Below are 15354 nucleotides of genomic sequence, written 5' to 3'. Positions count from 1 at the left end.
ATAATCATGATGGTGTGATCACTCACCTAGAGCCAGACATCCTGCAATGTGAAGTCAAGTGGGCCTTAGAAAGCATCACTATGGACAAAGCTAGTGGACGTGATGGAATTCCAGTTGAGCTATTTCAAATCCTGGAAGATGATGCTGTGAAAGTGCTGCACTCAATATGCCAGCAAATTTGGAAAACTCAGCAGTGGCCACAGGACTGGAAAAGGTCAGTTTTCATTCCAATCCCAAAGAAAGGCAATGCTAAAGAATGCTGAAACTACCGCACAATTGCACTCATCTCACATGCTAGTAAAGTAATGCTCAAAATTCTCCAAGCCAGGCTTCAGCAATACGTGTACCGTGAACTTCGTGATGTTCAAGCTGGTTTTAGAAAAGGCAGAGGAACCAGAGATCAACTGCCAACATCCACTGGATCATCAAAAAAGCAAGAGAGTTCCAGAAAAACATCTATTTCTGCTTTATTGGCTATGCCAAAGCCTTTGACTGTGTGGATCACAATAAACTGTGGAAAATTCTGAAGAGATGGGAATACCAGACTGCCTGACCTGCCTCTTGAGAAACCTATATGCAGGACAGGAAACAACAGTTAGAACTGGACATGGAAAAACAGAGTGGTTCCAAATAGGAAAAGGAGTACATCAAGGCTGTATACTGTCACCCTGCATATTTAACTTCTATGCAGAGTACATCATGAGAAATGCTGGGCTGGAAGAAGCACAAGCTAGAATCAAGACTGCTGGAAGAAATCTCAATAACCTCAGATATGCAGATGACACCACCCTTATGGCAGAAAGTGAAGAGGAACTAAAAAGCCTCTTGATGAGGGTGGAGGAGAGTGAAAAAGTTGGGTTAAAGCTCAACATTCAGAAAACGAAGATCATGGCATCCGGTCCCATCACTTCATGGCAAATAGATGGGGAAACAGTGGAAACGGTGTCAGACTTTATTTTGGGGGGCTCCAAAATCACTGCAGATGGTGACTACAGCCATGAAATTAAAAGACACTTACTCCTTGGAAGGAAAGTTATGACCAACCTAGACAGCATATTCAAAAGCAGAGACATTACTTTGCCAACAAAGGTCCATCTAGTCAAGGCTATGGTTTTTCCAGTGATCATGGACGTGAGAGTTGGACTGTGAAGAGAGCTGAGCACCGAAGAATTGATGCTTTTAAACTGTGGTGTTGGGGAAGACTCTTGAGAGTCCCTTGGGCTGCAAGGAGATCTAACCAGTCCATTCTAAAGGAGATCAGCTCTGGGTGTTCATTGGAAAGACTAATGCTGAAGTTGAAACTCCAGTACTTTGGCCACCTCATATAAAGAGTTGACTCATTGGAAAAGACCCTGATGCTGGGAGGGACTGGGGGCAGGAGAAGGGGACGACAGAAGATGAGAGGACTGGATGCCATCACCGACTTGATGGACATGAGTTTGAGTAAACTCCAGGAGTTGGTGATGGACTGGGAGACCTGGCGTGCTGCAATTCATGGGGTCACAAAGAGTTGGACACGACTGAGTGATTGAACTGAATTTATACAAAAATGTTAAGGATTTTTCCCCCCATGGTTATAAGGACACCTCTGATCAGCATTTTTATAATTAGCTGACACACATTCATTTGATACTAATTGATTTTATTAGCCTAAAAAACTAAGTGAAATATAACCCCAAATAATCAACATCCACTTAGAAAAACAATTAAAATACTATCCGCTGTGTAGTCAACTATTTACTGAGCATGTCCTATTTTCCAGCACCAAAACACGATTATTACCTTACAGAAATTTAAAAAAAACATCCCTCATCTCTTTCCTATTTGTCTCCCTAAGGTCATCACCATGTGCGCGTGGTGAGTCACGTCCAGCTCTTTGCAACTCCATGGGCTGTAGCCTGTCAGGCTACTCTGTCCAAGGAATGTTTTAGGCAAGAATACCGGAGTGGGTTGCCATTTCCTACTTCAGGGGATCTTTCCAACCCAGGGATCAACCTGCATCTCCTGCACTGGCAGGCAGATTCTTTATCATTGCACGACCTGGAAAGCCATGGTCATCACCACCTACCTATAATTTCTTTTAATAAAATACATAAGGCAGAGTACATCATGAGAAACGCTGGGCTGGATGAAGCACAAACTGGAATCAAGATTACTGGGAGAAATATCAATAACCTCAGATATGCACATGTCACCACCCTTATGGCAGAAAGTGAAGAGGAACTAAAAAGCCTCCTGATGAGGGTGAAAGAGGAGAGAAAAAGTTGGCTTAAAGCTCAACATTCAGAAAACTGGATCATGGCATCTGGTCCCATCACTTCACGGGAAATAGATGGGGAAACAGTGGAAACAGTGTCAGACTTTATTTTGGGGGGCTTTTGAACTGTGGTGTTGGAGAAGACTCTTGAGAGTCCCTTGGACTTGCAAGGAGATCCAACCAGTCCATTCTGAAAGAGATCAGCCCTGGGTGTTCTTTGGAAGGACTGATGTTGAAGCTGAATCTCCAATACTTTGGCCACCTCATGTGAAAAGCTGACTCATTGGAAAAGACTCTGATGCTGGGAGGGATTGGGGGCAGGAGGAGAAGAGGATGATGGAGAGGGTGAGATGGCATATAGGAAGTACTAAAAGTCTTTGTTAAATTGCATTAATCAAACCAATGGCGTTTACATTTGTTGATTTAGTCTGCAAGTCAATGATTTGGCAAATATTCTCCTATTCAGTATCCACAGGCTTCTCGGTTGATGTTATTTAGCCACTAAGTCATGTCTCACTCTTCTGAGACCCCCATGGACAGAAGCCCACCAGGCTCCTCTGTCCATGGAATTTTCCAGGAAAGAATACTGGATGGGTTGGCATGCCCTTCTCCAAGGGGTCTTCCCAACCCAGGGATATGAACCTGTGTATCCTGCACTGCCAGATGGATTCTTTACCACTGAGTCACCTGAGAAGCCCATTCACAGGCTACTACCACTCAAAACAAAAAGGAAAAGAAAAAAAAGGGATTAACTGATTTAGTGTTAGCTGTCTTCTTCAAAGTCTGGGGAATTGCAGGATAGACAGTAGACAGATCTAGTCAAGGAGGTCAAAGATTAAGCTTGAAAGCTAAATTATCTTATAACTCAGCTATATAAATACTTTTATGAGTTTAGCCTTTTAAATCATTTACAGCCCATTATCTTGATAAAGGAACTGAAGACTTAGGGTAAGAAAGGAAAAACAAGAGTCTTGAAATAGAAACTTAGTACATCCAAATTAAGTTTGCATCTGACATGGCAGAAGAAAAAAAATCAATCATAGGTTTTGACCCATAGGGATTTTTCTGCTCATCCATAAGAAGGTGACTGAGGTGAGAAAAATATCATTTGTACCATCTACTACTACAGATTACCATCCTCTTATGAAGACATGAGACCAAGTGATTACGAGTTGACTTAAGAAAATCTGGCACGGTTTTGAAAAGATATTCAAAAAAGTATTTTAAAACTATAAAACAAATTAGATGCTTGATTTGTTCATGTGACACCAAATTATTTTGACAAAAAAACATACTAATATATTTCCTGAAGTAAACAGTTATTTAGGGTCCCCTATAAAGACATCCTTAAGGGACTTCCCTGGTAATCCAGTAGTGAAGACTCCATGCTTCCATTGGAAGGGGCGTGTGTTCAATCCCTGGTTGAGGAACAAAAATGTCACACACTGGGCAGTGTGCCCAAAAAACAATTTAAAATATCATTAATAAAAAAATAAAGACAATCTTAAGAGAGAGAAACAGAGGAGCTGATTCAGTTCAGTTGCTCAGTCATGTCCGACTCCTTGCGACCCCATGAACTGCAGCACACCAGGCCTCCCTGTCCATCACCAGCTCCCAAAGCTTGTTCAAACTCATGTCCATCAAGTCAATGATGCCATCCAACCATCTCATCCTTTGTCGTCCCCTTCTCCTCCTGCCTTCAATCTTTCCCAGCATCAAGGTCTTTTCCAGTGAGTCAGTTCTTTACATTAGGTGACCAAAGTATTGGAGCTTCAGCTTCAGCATCAGTCCTTCCAATGAATATTCAGGCCTGATTTCCTTTAGGATTGACTGGTTTGATCTCTTTGCAGTCCAAGGGACTCTCAAGAGTCTTCTTCAACACCTGACTAATATCCTATAATGGTCCTATATCTGTTTTGTTTCATCTTTTATTCATTCTCCCATCCCACATGGACATTTAGCTTCTATGATACAAAAAGAAAGAAAGAAAAAGATACAGAAAGAGTGACTGATGCATGGATGTAAAATAGTGAGATAATATGGAACAGAAACCAGAGCAACAAAATGTAGCTTGTGGCAAGAATGAAAATGTGCCTAGTCTCTTAAAAGCTCAATTTCGCAAGCTAAAAGCTCAGTACTTAACTTTGTATCAGTCTGGTTCCTAGGAGTATTAGGACCTTTTCAATAGGTGTACTGTCTATGCAGTACCCCTGTACACTCAGTCTATTGGCTATGTTTGATTAAGGATCCTTTATCCCTCAGTTCTGAGACACCTGAAACAGTCAAACCACTAGATTAGCTGAGCAACATTTTTGTGGAGAAAAGTTCACATGATGTCAAACTATGTTGTAATAAAATAAGTATTACATGAGAAACCAAACAAATGATCTCCCTTATCATTATAACAGCATCAACTAAATCCTTACAAGGCTGTCAGGTTTGCCCTATGCCTATCTGAAATAAGGCTTTTTTATTGAATTTCGTGGACTGTCAACAGCTTCCACACCTAATGTCAAGATTAGCCCATGATCTGTGCCACAAAATGTGTGAATTCGCAGATACTCTGTGGTTATATGACACTTATCATAAAAATCTTATTATCAAGTTTCATGACATACTATGGTTCAAAGATCTTAAGGACCATAGAATAATCAAGAAGCTACAGACACTATAACTGCACTGCAGTAGTTATTCCATTTTTGATATGTTATGCATAATTAGCTTTAATATCATCTGTGATTTGTAAAAATGAGAATTGTGGGCACTTCTTTCAGCTTAACAAACAAAAGTTCAAGAAGGTGGCTGTGAGGAATAATAAATGAAAGTTACTGTGAAGGACTTTAAAATATGAATAGCCATACATTGTCAAATAATAAATAACATTTTTAATGTGAATGAACTGAAAATTTATATAAAAGTACTTCCTTGTAATCAAACAGTACAGATAAGTTGCTCTATTGTAATCAGATCATTCCCATTATATTGTGTTTGTTCTGAACACTGTATTTTCAGAGGGAAATACATACTTTTAGAGCAAATTCAGAGTAAACTCAGGACTCGATATCTACTGAGTCAAGCTGCAATATCTAAGATTTGGACTAGAGAAATGACAAATCAGAACATATAACACTGTTTTGAATTATACAGATATGGCCATCTTGTGAAGAAGAATTAACTGTTCTCTGTGTCTTCAAGGTAAGTGGGGAAACACTGACAGTGGAGGAAGTTTTTTTATTTCATATAATGTTGACTATGGAGCTCCCTCTAGATACAGCAGGCTACTTTCAAGGGAAACAGTTTTCTAGTTGGCAGACATATCACATATAATTTGGGCTAGCTACTGTGGAGAAGTTTCAAACAAGCAAGTATTAAAACAACTTTTCCAATCTTTAAGGATTTAACAATTTATGAATATCAGACAATGAATATGAACACACATTGGGACAATAAATCCATAGTCTCATTTATGTGTCTGAATGATGGGGGCTTTATTAGGAAGATCAGAAGGTGAAAGTTATCTGGCTCCGTGACCCTCACTGAGCCAGCCGTGACCTCACTGCTGCTTTCTAGTTGAAGCCTCTCCTGTGAATAGCTGTTGTGCTAACTTTTATGATGCCATCTCCTCTTCCTAAAATTAGTTAGCCAGAAGCAACTCCATTAATCTGCATTACAGGATAACAGCAATAACATGGGGTTAAGGGGAAATGTTGACATGGCAGAGTCTTTGTATTATCAAAGAAACCCTAATGGCTATTCAATAACGTGCACTAACCTCACGCATACATATGTACATACATAGAGCACTGACTCGTCATTCATTGGATGTTACTGACTGAATCATTTTTTTTAACAAACCTCTGTCCACGCTGAAGTTTTTTTTCATTATGGATCTTGGAGCAGGCCTAGCCTCTAGGCCTATGTAGTCAGCAATGTTAAAATCCATTTGAGTGCAACAGTTTTCTAGTAGTTTTGTTTATTCAAATATTACGGAGCAATTCTCAAGGCCAGATATGGTTGTTGAATCAGCGCTTCTTATACTAACGAGTGTAAATATGAGCTACATAACGTCATCGATGTTACAGTACAATTTGAAAGAGAATTGGGTGTTTAGAAAAATGAGAGGATTTTGAGAGATCCTATAGGCATTTTCCTTTAGCTTAGGAAGAACTTCAGGAAACAAAATGTTAATCATTATAAAAGTCACAGCTCTAATTCTGCTGAGATAAAAATCCTAGAAAAAGACTCATCAGGAAATTTCTGTGGTTATATTTAAGGGGACACTAACTAAATCAGGATTTCAGGGAAGGATTTTTGAGCTGTGTTTGAGGGGAACAGACTGGAGATCCTGTTTGTCAATAATGTAAATATGTAAGTGAACAGCAAAAAACTCAAAACTAGAAAGATACATCTGTGAAGGCAAGCACAACCTATAACTGTGGCAAACTGATTGTGACTATATACTTATATGTCTCTACTCACTATACAGAATCTATTTTCAATATTCCCTGACATGACACTTAGGGAAAGCTGTGGAGCCGAATGCATTATGAAAGTATTCTGTTGTAATACATACTAAACAGAACAGGAAAGACCACAGAAGAGAAAGGCATTCCATCAAAGTGGTTCAATGTATAGAGAAGTTCTTTCTCATCTATTCCTCCCAAGATTTCTTCCCTTCAACACCAAATCCTTTTATATTTTAACTAGTGAAAGCAGAGGGGATTCTAAGACATGTTTCTCTGAGAGCCATTTTTAGTTGAGCTTTCTTTATTTACAAATATAGAATAAGGGCTAGATGTTGCTTTAGTTTTTAAGATTAATCTACTTTTGTATCACTGGCAAATAACTATTGGGTTTAAAGATGGAAGAAGTATGTTTAATACATTTTTCTTACTTCTTGTGTCATATGATGCTGTACTGTAAAAGTAACAGTTATAGTATATAGCCATCATTCATATGAGCAAACAATTTAATGTTTCAAAATAGCAAAATATTGAAGAACCTCTCCATTCTATAATTTTTGAAAATAATCTCAGAAAACAATAGCATACAACCACTCTGTCAAATCCATTGCTTCCTTTACATTCCCAATTTTAATGCCTTGGTCTATAATACATTATATTTTTGCCTGGACTATAATAATCTCCTAAACTTCTGTCTTCCTCCATTCCATTCATCCTGTGAAACATGGGAGATTAACCTTATAAAAGATTGCTTTGTAACTGTCATATACCTGCCTTAAAAACTTGAGTAACTCACCATTAAATCTAGAACAAAAAATAGGTAGCCACTGTAATTTATTGAGCAAGTTCTGATCAACAAAGTGCTTTAGTGTGTTGATCTTAGTATCAGTTTGATTGAAGAAAGGAGATAGGAAGACTATGCACACAGTAATCTCAATAATCTGGTCAAAATGACAAGAACTTAATATATTAGCAGTACTTATATTATGGAATATTCAAGAAACAAAATCACATATCCAAGAACTACTGCAAAATTATAATTATTTTGAGGATAGTTTCATTTGAAGAGGAAAATTTTTAAAAATCAGAAAACTGGGTAATAGTGACTAAAGGGATACTGCTGCCAGTGACAACAAAGGGAGAAATCAGAAAAGGGAATCTGTTTGGGGGATGAACTGATCGATTAGAAATGGTTAAGGAAATGTAAATAATAATGTTCCTTAACTGGAAACAGAGCAACAGTTTTTGTTTATAGTTGAGAACTTGAGATAGAGATTTGAAGTTAAAGATGAGAATTTAAACATTAAGGAAACATTAAAATTTGTGGGAAAGCATGCATTCTTGGAAGAAATGGCTTTCAACAGAGAGGAACATAATATCAGAGGATGAACTTTACTGAACACCTACACTCAAGAGGGTAGCTTAGAAGCCAGAGTAGATAAACATTAAGCATACATTCAGCAAGATAGCCAATAGAGTCCAGTGCTACAGAAGTTCAGCAGAAATAAACTGCTGAAATATCAAAGAGGATGCAAATGATAAAAGGTTTTTATATTCGGTGATGAGAAATCTTATAAAATCCAAAGATGATTTTGAAAAGTTAAGAATCATAGTGGTGAGGATAAGTGATAAACTGTACAAGAATTAAAAGGAAACAGATGCAACGAGTTAACACTTTTATGGCACTTTACAATTTATAACGGGCTCTTTATATACCTTAAAAATTAAGAAAATGGATAGTAACTGGATGGTTCAAGGAACATAATTTTTAAAATCAAAAAGATCTGATAATGTTTAGAGACCAAAAAAAGGGGGGGGAGTGAAATTAGAGGAAAGAAAAAAGACCAAAATAGCTGGAGTGGGTAAAAATATTAATAGGAATCTAACTATATTCCACAATACACAGGCACTGAATGGAGAGCAGAGGTGAAGGAAAAGTAGCAAGTTTTACCAGGACCCACTGAGCTAACGATAAGAACAAATGAGAAACTTCATTCTGCCTTTATTTTCCCCCCTAGGAACAAGAGAGGGAGAAGGAGAGACCATCTCTTGAAAGTGAGAGAAGAGCTAGGGGTTTCAAAGAGAAGTAGTCTGCAATAGCCACTGAAATATTAAGCAAGATGAATTTTGACAGCATGAATTGATAATAGATTAGGTCATTATAGTTCTTTATCTTCTCCCATCAGTGTTTGGTGGTACAGAATGAAGACTGTAGAAATCAAATATTGGGAAGAAAAAAAAAATATTGAGCAGAGATTTAAAGCTGATCATTTGCTTATGGGTTTGCCAAAAATCTATCACTGGATAAAACTACAAGCAAAACCAGGGATAACTTTAAAACTTGAAAATTAATTTTTAAGTTTAAAATTTTTAAATTAATTTTTAAGTTTAAAAATTAAAATAAATTTTAACTCTTCAATTAAAATTTTAAAAATTTTAATAAATTTTCCCAACACACTAAATCATAAAGACATTCTAAATATGGATGTGCTTCCTGTTTTGAAATAGCTATTAAAATATTTCCAGAAATGTGTACTATGAAATTGACCAGATATTTCTTAATGGCATTCTTGGTGTCCCATAATAATATCCTAACTTTCTGAAATGCCTCACAGCTCACATACACATTATTTCACCTGATCTTCACCCGCTCAGACTCTACTCAACTTGAATCAAAATAAAGAATTTAGAATATCTGAGTTGCTTTCAAGCTTGTCTCTATCAATCATGAGTTTTCTTTCACTCCACCATTTATAATCAAAGCTTAGAAAAAGTTATGGTAATGTTATGAGATAAAGAAAAACCACTCTGTATTTGCTATGCATTTTTCAGAGTTTGCTTCAACCTATGGTATTGGTTCTCTCTTTGCCCTCTGCCTAGCAATTTAAAAAGCTGGGTGGTGCCTGTAGCTGTGGGTTGGGTCTTACATGACCTTGGCACTGACAAACTTACCTAAAGGACATTATAACCTACTTTTTCTTTAGGTATGAAAAAATTCTAGGCTAGCTGCAACATTACAATTAAACACATTAAAAGTACTAAATGAATTTCAATCAAGTAACTCATCAAATTGTACTGAAGTATCTTCTCAATGCACACATATAATATGTACTCAAAACTTACAACTTCAAGAGGGAAATAAGAAATGTTCAGGAAGAATACGTTTTATGTTATTGTAAGCTCAGGATTATAAGCAGAGTGATAAAACTGTCAGAAATTAATGTGTTCCTGGGCTGCATTAAAGATGTCTGGCATATAAAGCAAAGACAGTAATAGACTGCTGGGTATTTCTTTATGTATATTTGTAATATAATTGCACAAGCTGGAATCAAAATTGCCGGGATAAATATCAATAACCTCAGATGTGCAGATGACACCACCCTTATGGCAGAAAGTGAAGAAGAACTAAAGAGCTTCTTGATGAAAGTGAAAGAGGAGAGTGAAAAAGTTGGCTTAAAGCTCAACATTCAGAAAACTAAGATCATGCATGGCATCCGGTCCCATCACTTCATGGCAAATAGATGGAGAAACAGTGGAAACAGTGGCTGACTTTATTTTGGGGGGCTCCAAAATCACTGCAGATGGTGACTGCAGTCATGAAATTAAAAGAAACTTACTTTTTGGAAGGAAAGTTATGACCAACCTAGACAGCATATTCAAAAGCAGAGACATTACTTTGCCAACAAAGGTCTGTCTAGTCAAGGCTATGGTTTTTCCAGTGGTCATGTATGGATGTGAGAGTTGGAATTTGAAGAAAGCTTAGTGCAGAAGAATTGATGCTTTTGAACTGTGGTGTTGGAGAAGACTCTTTGAGAGCCCCTTGGACTTGCAAGGAGATCCAACCATTCCATCCTAAACGAAATCAGTCCTGGGTGTTCATTGGAAGGACTGATGCTGAAGCTGAAACTCCAATACTTTGGCCAACTGATGTGAAGAGCTGACTCATTTGAAAAGACCCTGATGCTGGGAAAGATTGAAGGCGGGAGGAGAAGGGGACAACAGAGGATGAGATGGTTGGATGGCATCACCGACTCAATGGACATGGGTGTGGGTGGACTCCGGGAGCTGGTGATGGACAGGGAGGCCTGGCATGCTGTGGTTCATGGGGTCGCAAAGAGTCAGACATGACTGAGATACTGAACTGAACTGAACTGAATTAAATATATAATATTTCCACACCTAGTATGTTTACCTATGAACTCTTACAAAAGTTAGAGCTATCCAAAGAAGTGTGTTCAGAGCGACAGAGGGACTCAAATCGACACAGTATCAGAAATGTTTGAAAAAACTAGGAGCATTTATCTAAAGAACTGAATATATATGGGCAGAAGGAAGAAGGATTATCAATATTGTGTATGACCACACAGGAGAAAATTAAGACCTTTGTATTGACCTCACAGTAGGCATGTTTGGGCTCAGATAGAGTAAGACTAGGTTATTTCATTAGGATTTTAATTTACCATTTCTTAAAAGGTAAACAACTTCTTGTCAAGGGCTTGAACACTGGAGAAGGGATTGAAATGGGATATATTTAAGATAATTTTCAAATTTGAGCCTGATTCATGTTTAATAATAACTTATAAATCATAGTGTGATTTTGTTTGTAAATTACAAACAAACCCTGTTTAAATAAAACAGGGATTTCTGGCAGTGGGAATAATCTATATGTACCACTTGAGTCAGAGCTTGAATTACTGGTAGGATTTTGACTGTAATAGTGGGCACCTCAAGCTAACAATTAAACGATGTTAAGTACTTGGGGACTGGAATTAAACTGAAACTTAGGTATGAGAAGAAAAATAGAGAAGTTTCATTTTCTTATGTAATAATCTAAGTCCTCAGCAGAAGGTCCTTTGGATAGAATGGTCTTATGCCCAGAAAGTCACCATTAATACTTCTCAAAACATTACCCCCTTTCCCATTATACAAACATTCTGTCTGACAATCTGTTCATGGTAATTTCCTTATCAAAGTCTTTCGACCATTCTCCATTCCCTTAAAATCCTTTTAGAGGCTTTCCTAACTAATCAAGCTACAGTGGGCCCTGTGTGTGCTTCCACAAGCTCCCATACTTGCTTTTTCATAATACTCATCATTTTACTTTTTAAATGTATATCTTTCCTGTTAAGATTTGAACTCATAGTTTGCAACATCTTATATACTGTGTACTTATGTATCCTTGGACATATAAGATGATTCTTAAATATATGAGTCATGTGTGTATATGTGTGTGTGCCTGCTCAGTCATGCCCAGCTCTTTGTGATCCCATGGACTGCAGGCTGCCAGGCTTCTCTGTCCATGGGATTTTCCAGGAAAGAATAATAGAATGGGTTGCCATTTCCTACTCCAGAGGATCTTCCCGACCAAGGGATAGAACTGCCTCTCTTGCTTCTCCTGCTTTGACAGGTGGATTGTTTACCACTAGCACCACCTGAGAATACTTTTAATTATACGTATGAATTATATTCGGAGAAGGCAATGGCACCCCACTCCAGTACTCTTGTCTGGAAAATCCCATGGATGGAGGAGCCTGGAAGGCTGCAGTCCATGGGGTCGCTGACCGTCAGACACGACTGAGAGACTTCACTTTCACTTTTCACTTTCATGCACTGGGGAAGGAAATGGCAACCCACTCCAGGGTTCTTGCCTGGAGAATCCCAGAGAGGGAGGAGCCTGGTGGGCTGCCGTCTATGGGGTCGCACAGAGTCAGACACGACTGAAGTGACTTAGCAGCAGCATGAATTATATTTCTCATCTGTAAACCAATAAATTCGTCATCTAGCTTACCCAGTTCCTTTTAAGATTTGTGAACTTAACGCAACTATGAAATTTAACACTACCCTCTGGTTGGGCTGACAATATCAATTTCTAGTCCTTCAGAGCCAGACCTTGGAACACAGGAAATTCACCAATAAACACCATCTTGTCATATTTCTTGACAAGTAATCATTTATTCTCTCCTTGAGGACCCCCCTATCTTGACACAAAAGCTCTCAAACTACATGAAAGAGATCCATCTTCATTAATATCTAGGTTCATAATGAGGACATTTCACTTTGATACCCAATTATCTTCCACAAATTTTTAACAACTTGCAGTTGTGCCAAATTTTCTCACTGGCTTATTTTACCTTAAGCTGGTTCATCTGTTTTATGAGGCTTCAATTAACTAGATTTAGTCATGTCATGGCTAAATGGATGTGACTAGAACGGATAGCATACAGGAATCTTTGTGTGAACTGTTACTCTACTGGTTAACATTTAGGTTCGAAATTGGAAAAAACATGAAGAGACTTTAAATTCTTTTCAGAATACATACTCTAAAGGGGGAGTGGGCACTATTTTTGATACCGAGATAGCAGCAAAACCAAAAACTATTCCAAAGAAGCAAATGGCAACAGAGATCAATCAGCAGTGACCTACACCTATTTTCTTTAAAAAAAATTATTTGCACCTTCACTGACTGAGTTATTGCTAAATCTTAAGTGACGTTTAAAACAATAAGCAGACAAGTTTAGGGTGACTTAAGAAAGGCCATATTCCACAAGGAAAAGGTTTCTTCCATATCCTTGAGGGCAGGTACTGTCTTTTCACCCTTCACTGGCGCCCAGAACAAAGTCTGGCACAGAGTTAGCACTTATTAGTTATTTGGTGGATGAATAAATAGATGAATGAACGACGCTATTCTGCAAAGCCTGAGCAATCAGGGGCTGGCGTCCCTGAACCACGCTTGCTGCCGTTCCAGCAGGCTGGCAAACATCTCTTTATTCCCTTACATTTCTGGCAGGTCTGAATTCCCCTGTTTGTCCCTCCTTTAGGATGACCAAAATCCTGTCCCTAAACCGCGCCATTCCTCAGTTGATATGCTCATTTCTCGGACAGACGTAGCTGTTTCTGAGGAATGGCAGGCGGAACACGTAGGTTTTGGGAGGCGAGTAGCCGGGGGGCCTTGACGCGGCGAAGGTAGTTCCAACGCCCGATATAAAAGGGTTTGGACCCTCATTTCTTCAATCGTTGATAAACAAAACTGCTCACTCTCACCTCCTCGTGCAGACGCCGCAGTGCTAACCTGGTTCCGACTGACACCGTGAGGAGGGAAAAGAACGCCGAACCGCCCTCACTAGGAGAGAAGGGAGAAAGCAAGCGTCTCCCCGACCCCCCTTGACGCCTGCCGTTCCCGTGCGCTCCACCGTCCGCCGACTCACGCGCGGGGTTGCGGGCGCCAAGACGCGAGGGCAGCCGGGGGCGCGTGCGCGCGGGAGGACCGGGCGTGGGGTGGGGGCGGGGAAGGGACAGAGGAGAGCGCGGCGCGCCAGCAGGTGGGAGCGTCCTCGAGCGCGCGTGCGCGCCCCGTGCCTTCTCCCTCACGTTCCCCGCGCGCCGCGTCTCCTCCCCGCCGGGCGCGCGCCGCCTCCTGCCCTCGCGCCGGGTCTGTCTCGGTCTCTCAGAGCCGCACGCTCCGCGAAGCTCCCAGCCACTGCCGTCGCCTCAGCAGCGGCTCTCCAGCCCGGCGGTTCAGCATCGGCCCCTCAGCGCCGCGTCCCAGGCCTCCTCCCTCTCCTCCGCCACTCCCCTTTCCTTTCCCGCCCTTCTCTCCCTCACGGTCCTCGGAGAGAGCCTGGATACGAAGCAGGCGGACCTGAGAAGGGGCTTGGAAAAATGGAGGTGCCGCGCCTGGATCATGCCCTCAACAGCCCCACCAGTCCCTGTGAGGAGGTGATCAAAAACCTCAGCCTGGAGGCCATTCAGCTGTGCGACCGAGATGGTAAGAGCGGCCGGGACGGTGAGGATTGGCGGGGGTGGGGGTAAAGCCCGCTGCCAGACGCCGCGGCCACGGGAGCTCCCGCCGACCCTGCTCGCCCGGGCGGTAGGGTCTTTTGTTGTCCCCCTTGTGCAGTTGAACGCTGATGGGGGCCCCCCTTCGCCCACCCACTCTCCCCTCAGACCCCAGAAACAAAAGGACCCCGGGGCTCGCGGGTTGGCTGGGGAGGTCGCCGTGGTCCCCGGCCGCGGAGCCCCTCACCGTCCTCGCCCGCCTGGCTCCCGCCGAGGGGTTGCCCCGCGAGGGCGGCGTTCCCGCCGGCGTCTCCTGCTCCGGACCCGGTGTTTCCGATCTTCGCCGCAGTCCCGCTTTCCTGGGTCTCCCGGCGAAAGCCCTCGGGATGCTTCCAGCGTTGCCCCCTGCCCCCAGCACACACTCGTTAGCGGTCTCTGCCCAGAAACTTACTAGTTCCTTTTTGAGCCTCCCATCTTCAGACTTCCTACATTTTGAAGTCTTTTTATCCTTTCAAAATGGAATTTGAAGTGACAGTTATTTTTCAGTGAAGGGACAGAAGAGTGCGTTTCAGCACCAAGGACAGCCACAAGCTTCGTGGTTTGAAACTGTGATTCAGAAACTGTCAAAAATGTGTAATGGAAGTGGCCTCATATATCTGCCGTGATTCAGAGTATGTGGCGAGTACTTACCGTTGTGTCTTGATATTATATCGCTTATTCTATTGTTAAAGTTGACAGTCTCCTTAAAAAGGAAATTGATTAAACAGGTCTGAGCGTTAAAGGTAAACTAGTACAATGTGCAGTATGGGTAGTTACAGCGCTTCTGTATTATTAGCTGGAGTAGTTGGAGAGTCAGTG

The 15354-nt window shown here is 40.8% G+C and overlaps 1 protein-coding gene and 1 long non-coding RNA gene across 2 annotated transcripts in view; one reads left to right on the top strand and one right to left on the bottom strand.

Annotated features, from left to right (window-relative positions):
* LOC120865381 overlaps positions 1–13910 on the bottom strand; it is an 84567-nt gene extending 70657 nt beyond the window's left edge. Inside the window, exon 1 of the long non-coding RNA XR_005721380.1 lies at positions 13762–13910. This is a non-coding gene — a long non-coding RNA (uncharacterized LOC120865381). The remainder of the gene's footprint in view (positions 1–13761) is intronic.
* A 469-nt stretch (positions 13911–14379) lies between these two features.
* Positions 14380–15354, top strand: part of LOC120865380 (phytanoyl-CoA hydroxylase interacting protein-like) — a 116714-nt gene continuing 115739 nt past the window's right edge. Inside the window, exon 1 of the mRNA XM_040242638.1 lies at positions 14380–14485. Coding sequence (XP_040098572.1) covers positions 14380–14485 — 106 coding nt within the window. The remainder of the gene's footprint in view (positions 14486–15354) is intronic.

Source organism: Oryx dammah, unplaced genomic scaffold (assembly GCF_014754425.2).
Source record: "Oryx dammah isolate SB20612 unplaced genomic scaffold, SCBI_Odam_1.1 HiC_scaffold_6, whole genome shotgun sequence".
NCBI lineage: Eukaryota > Metazoa > Chordata > Mammalia > Artiodactyla > Bovidae > Oryx > Oryx dammah.
Note: the sequence above shows the minus strand (reverse complement) of the source record. Positions and strands in the feature narration are given on the sequence as shown.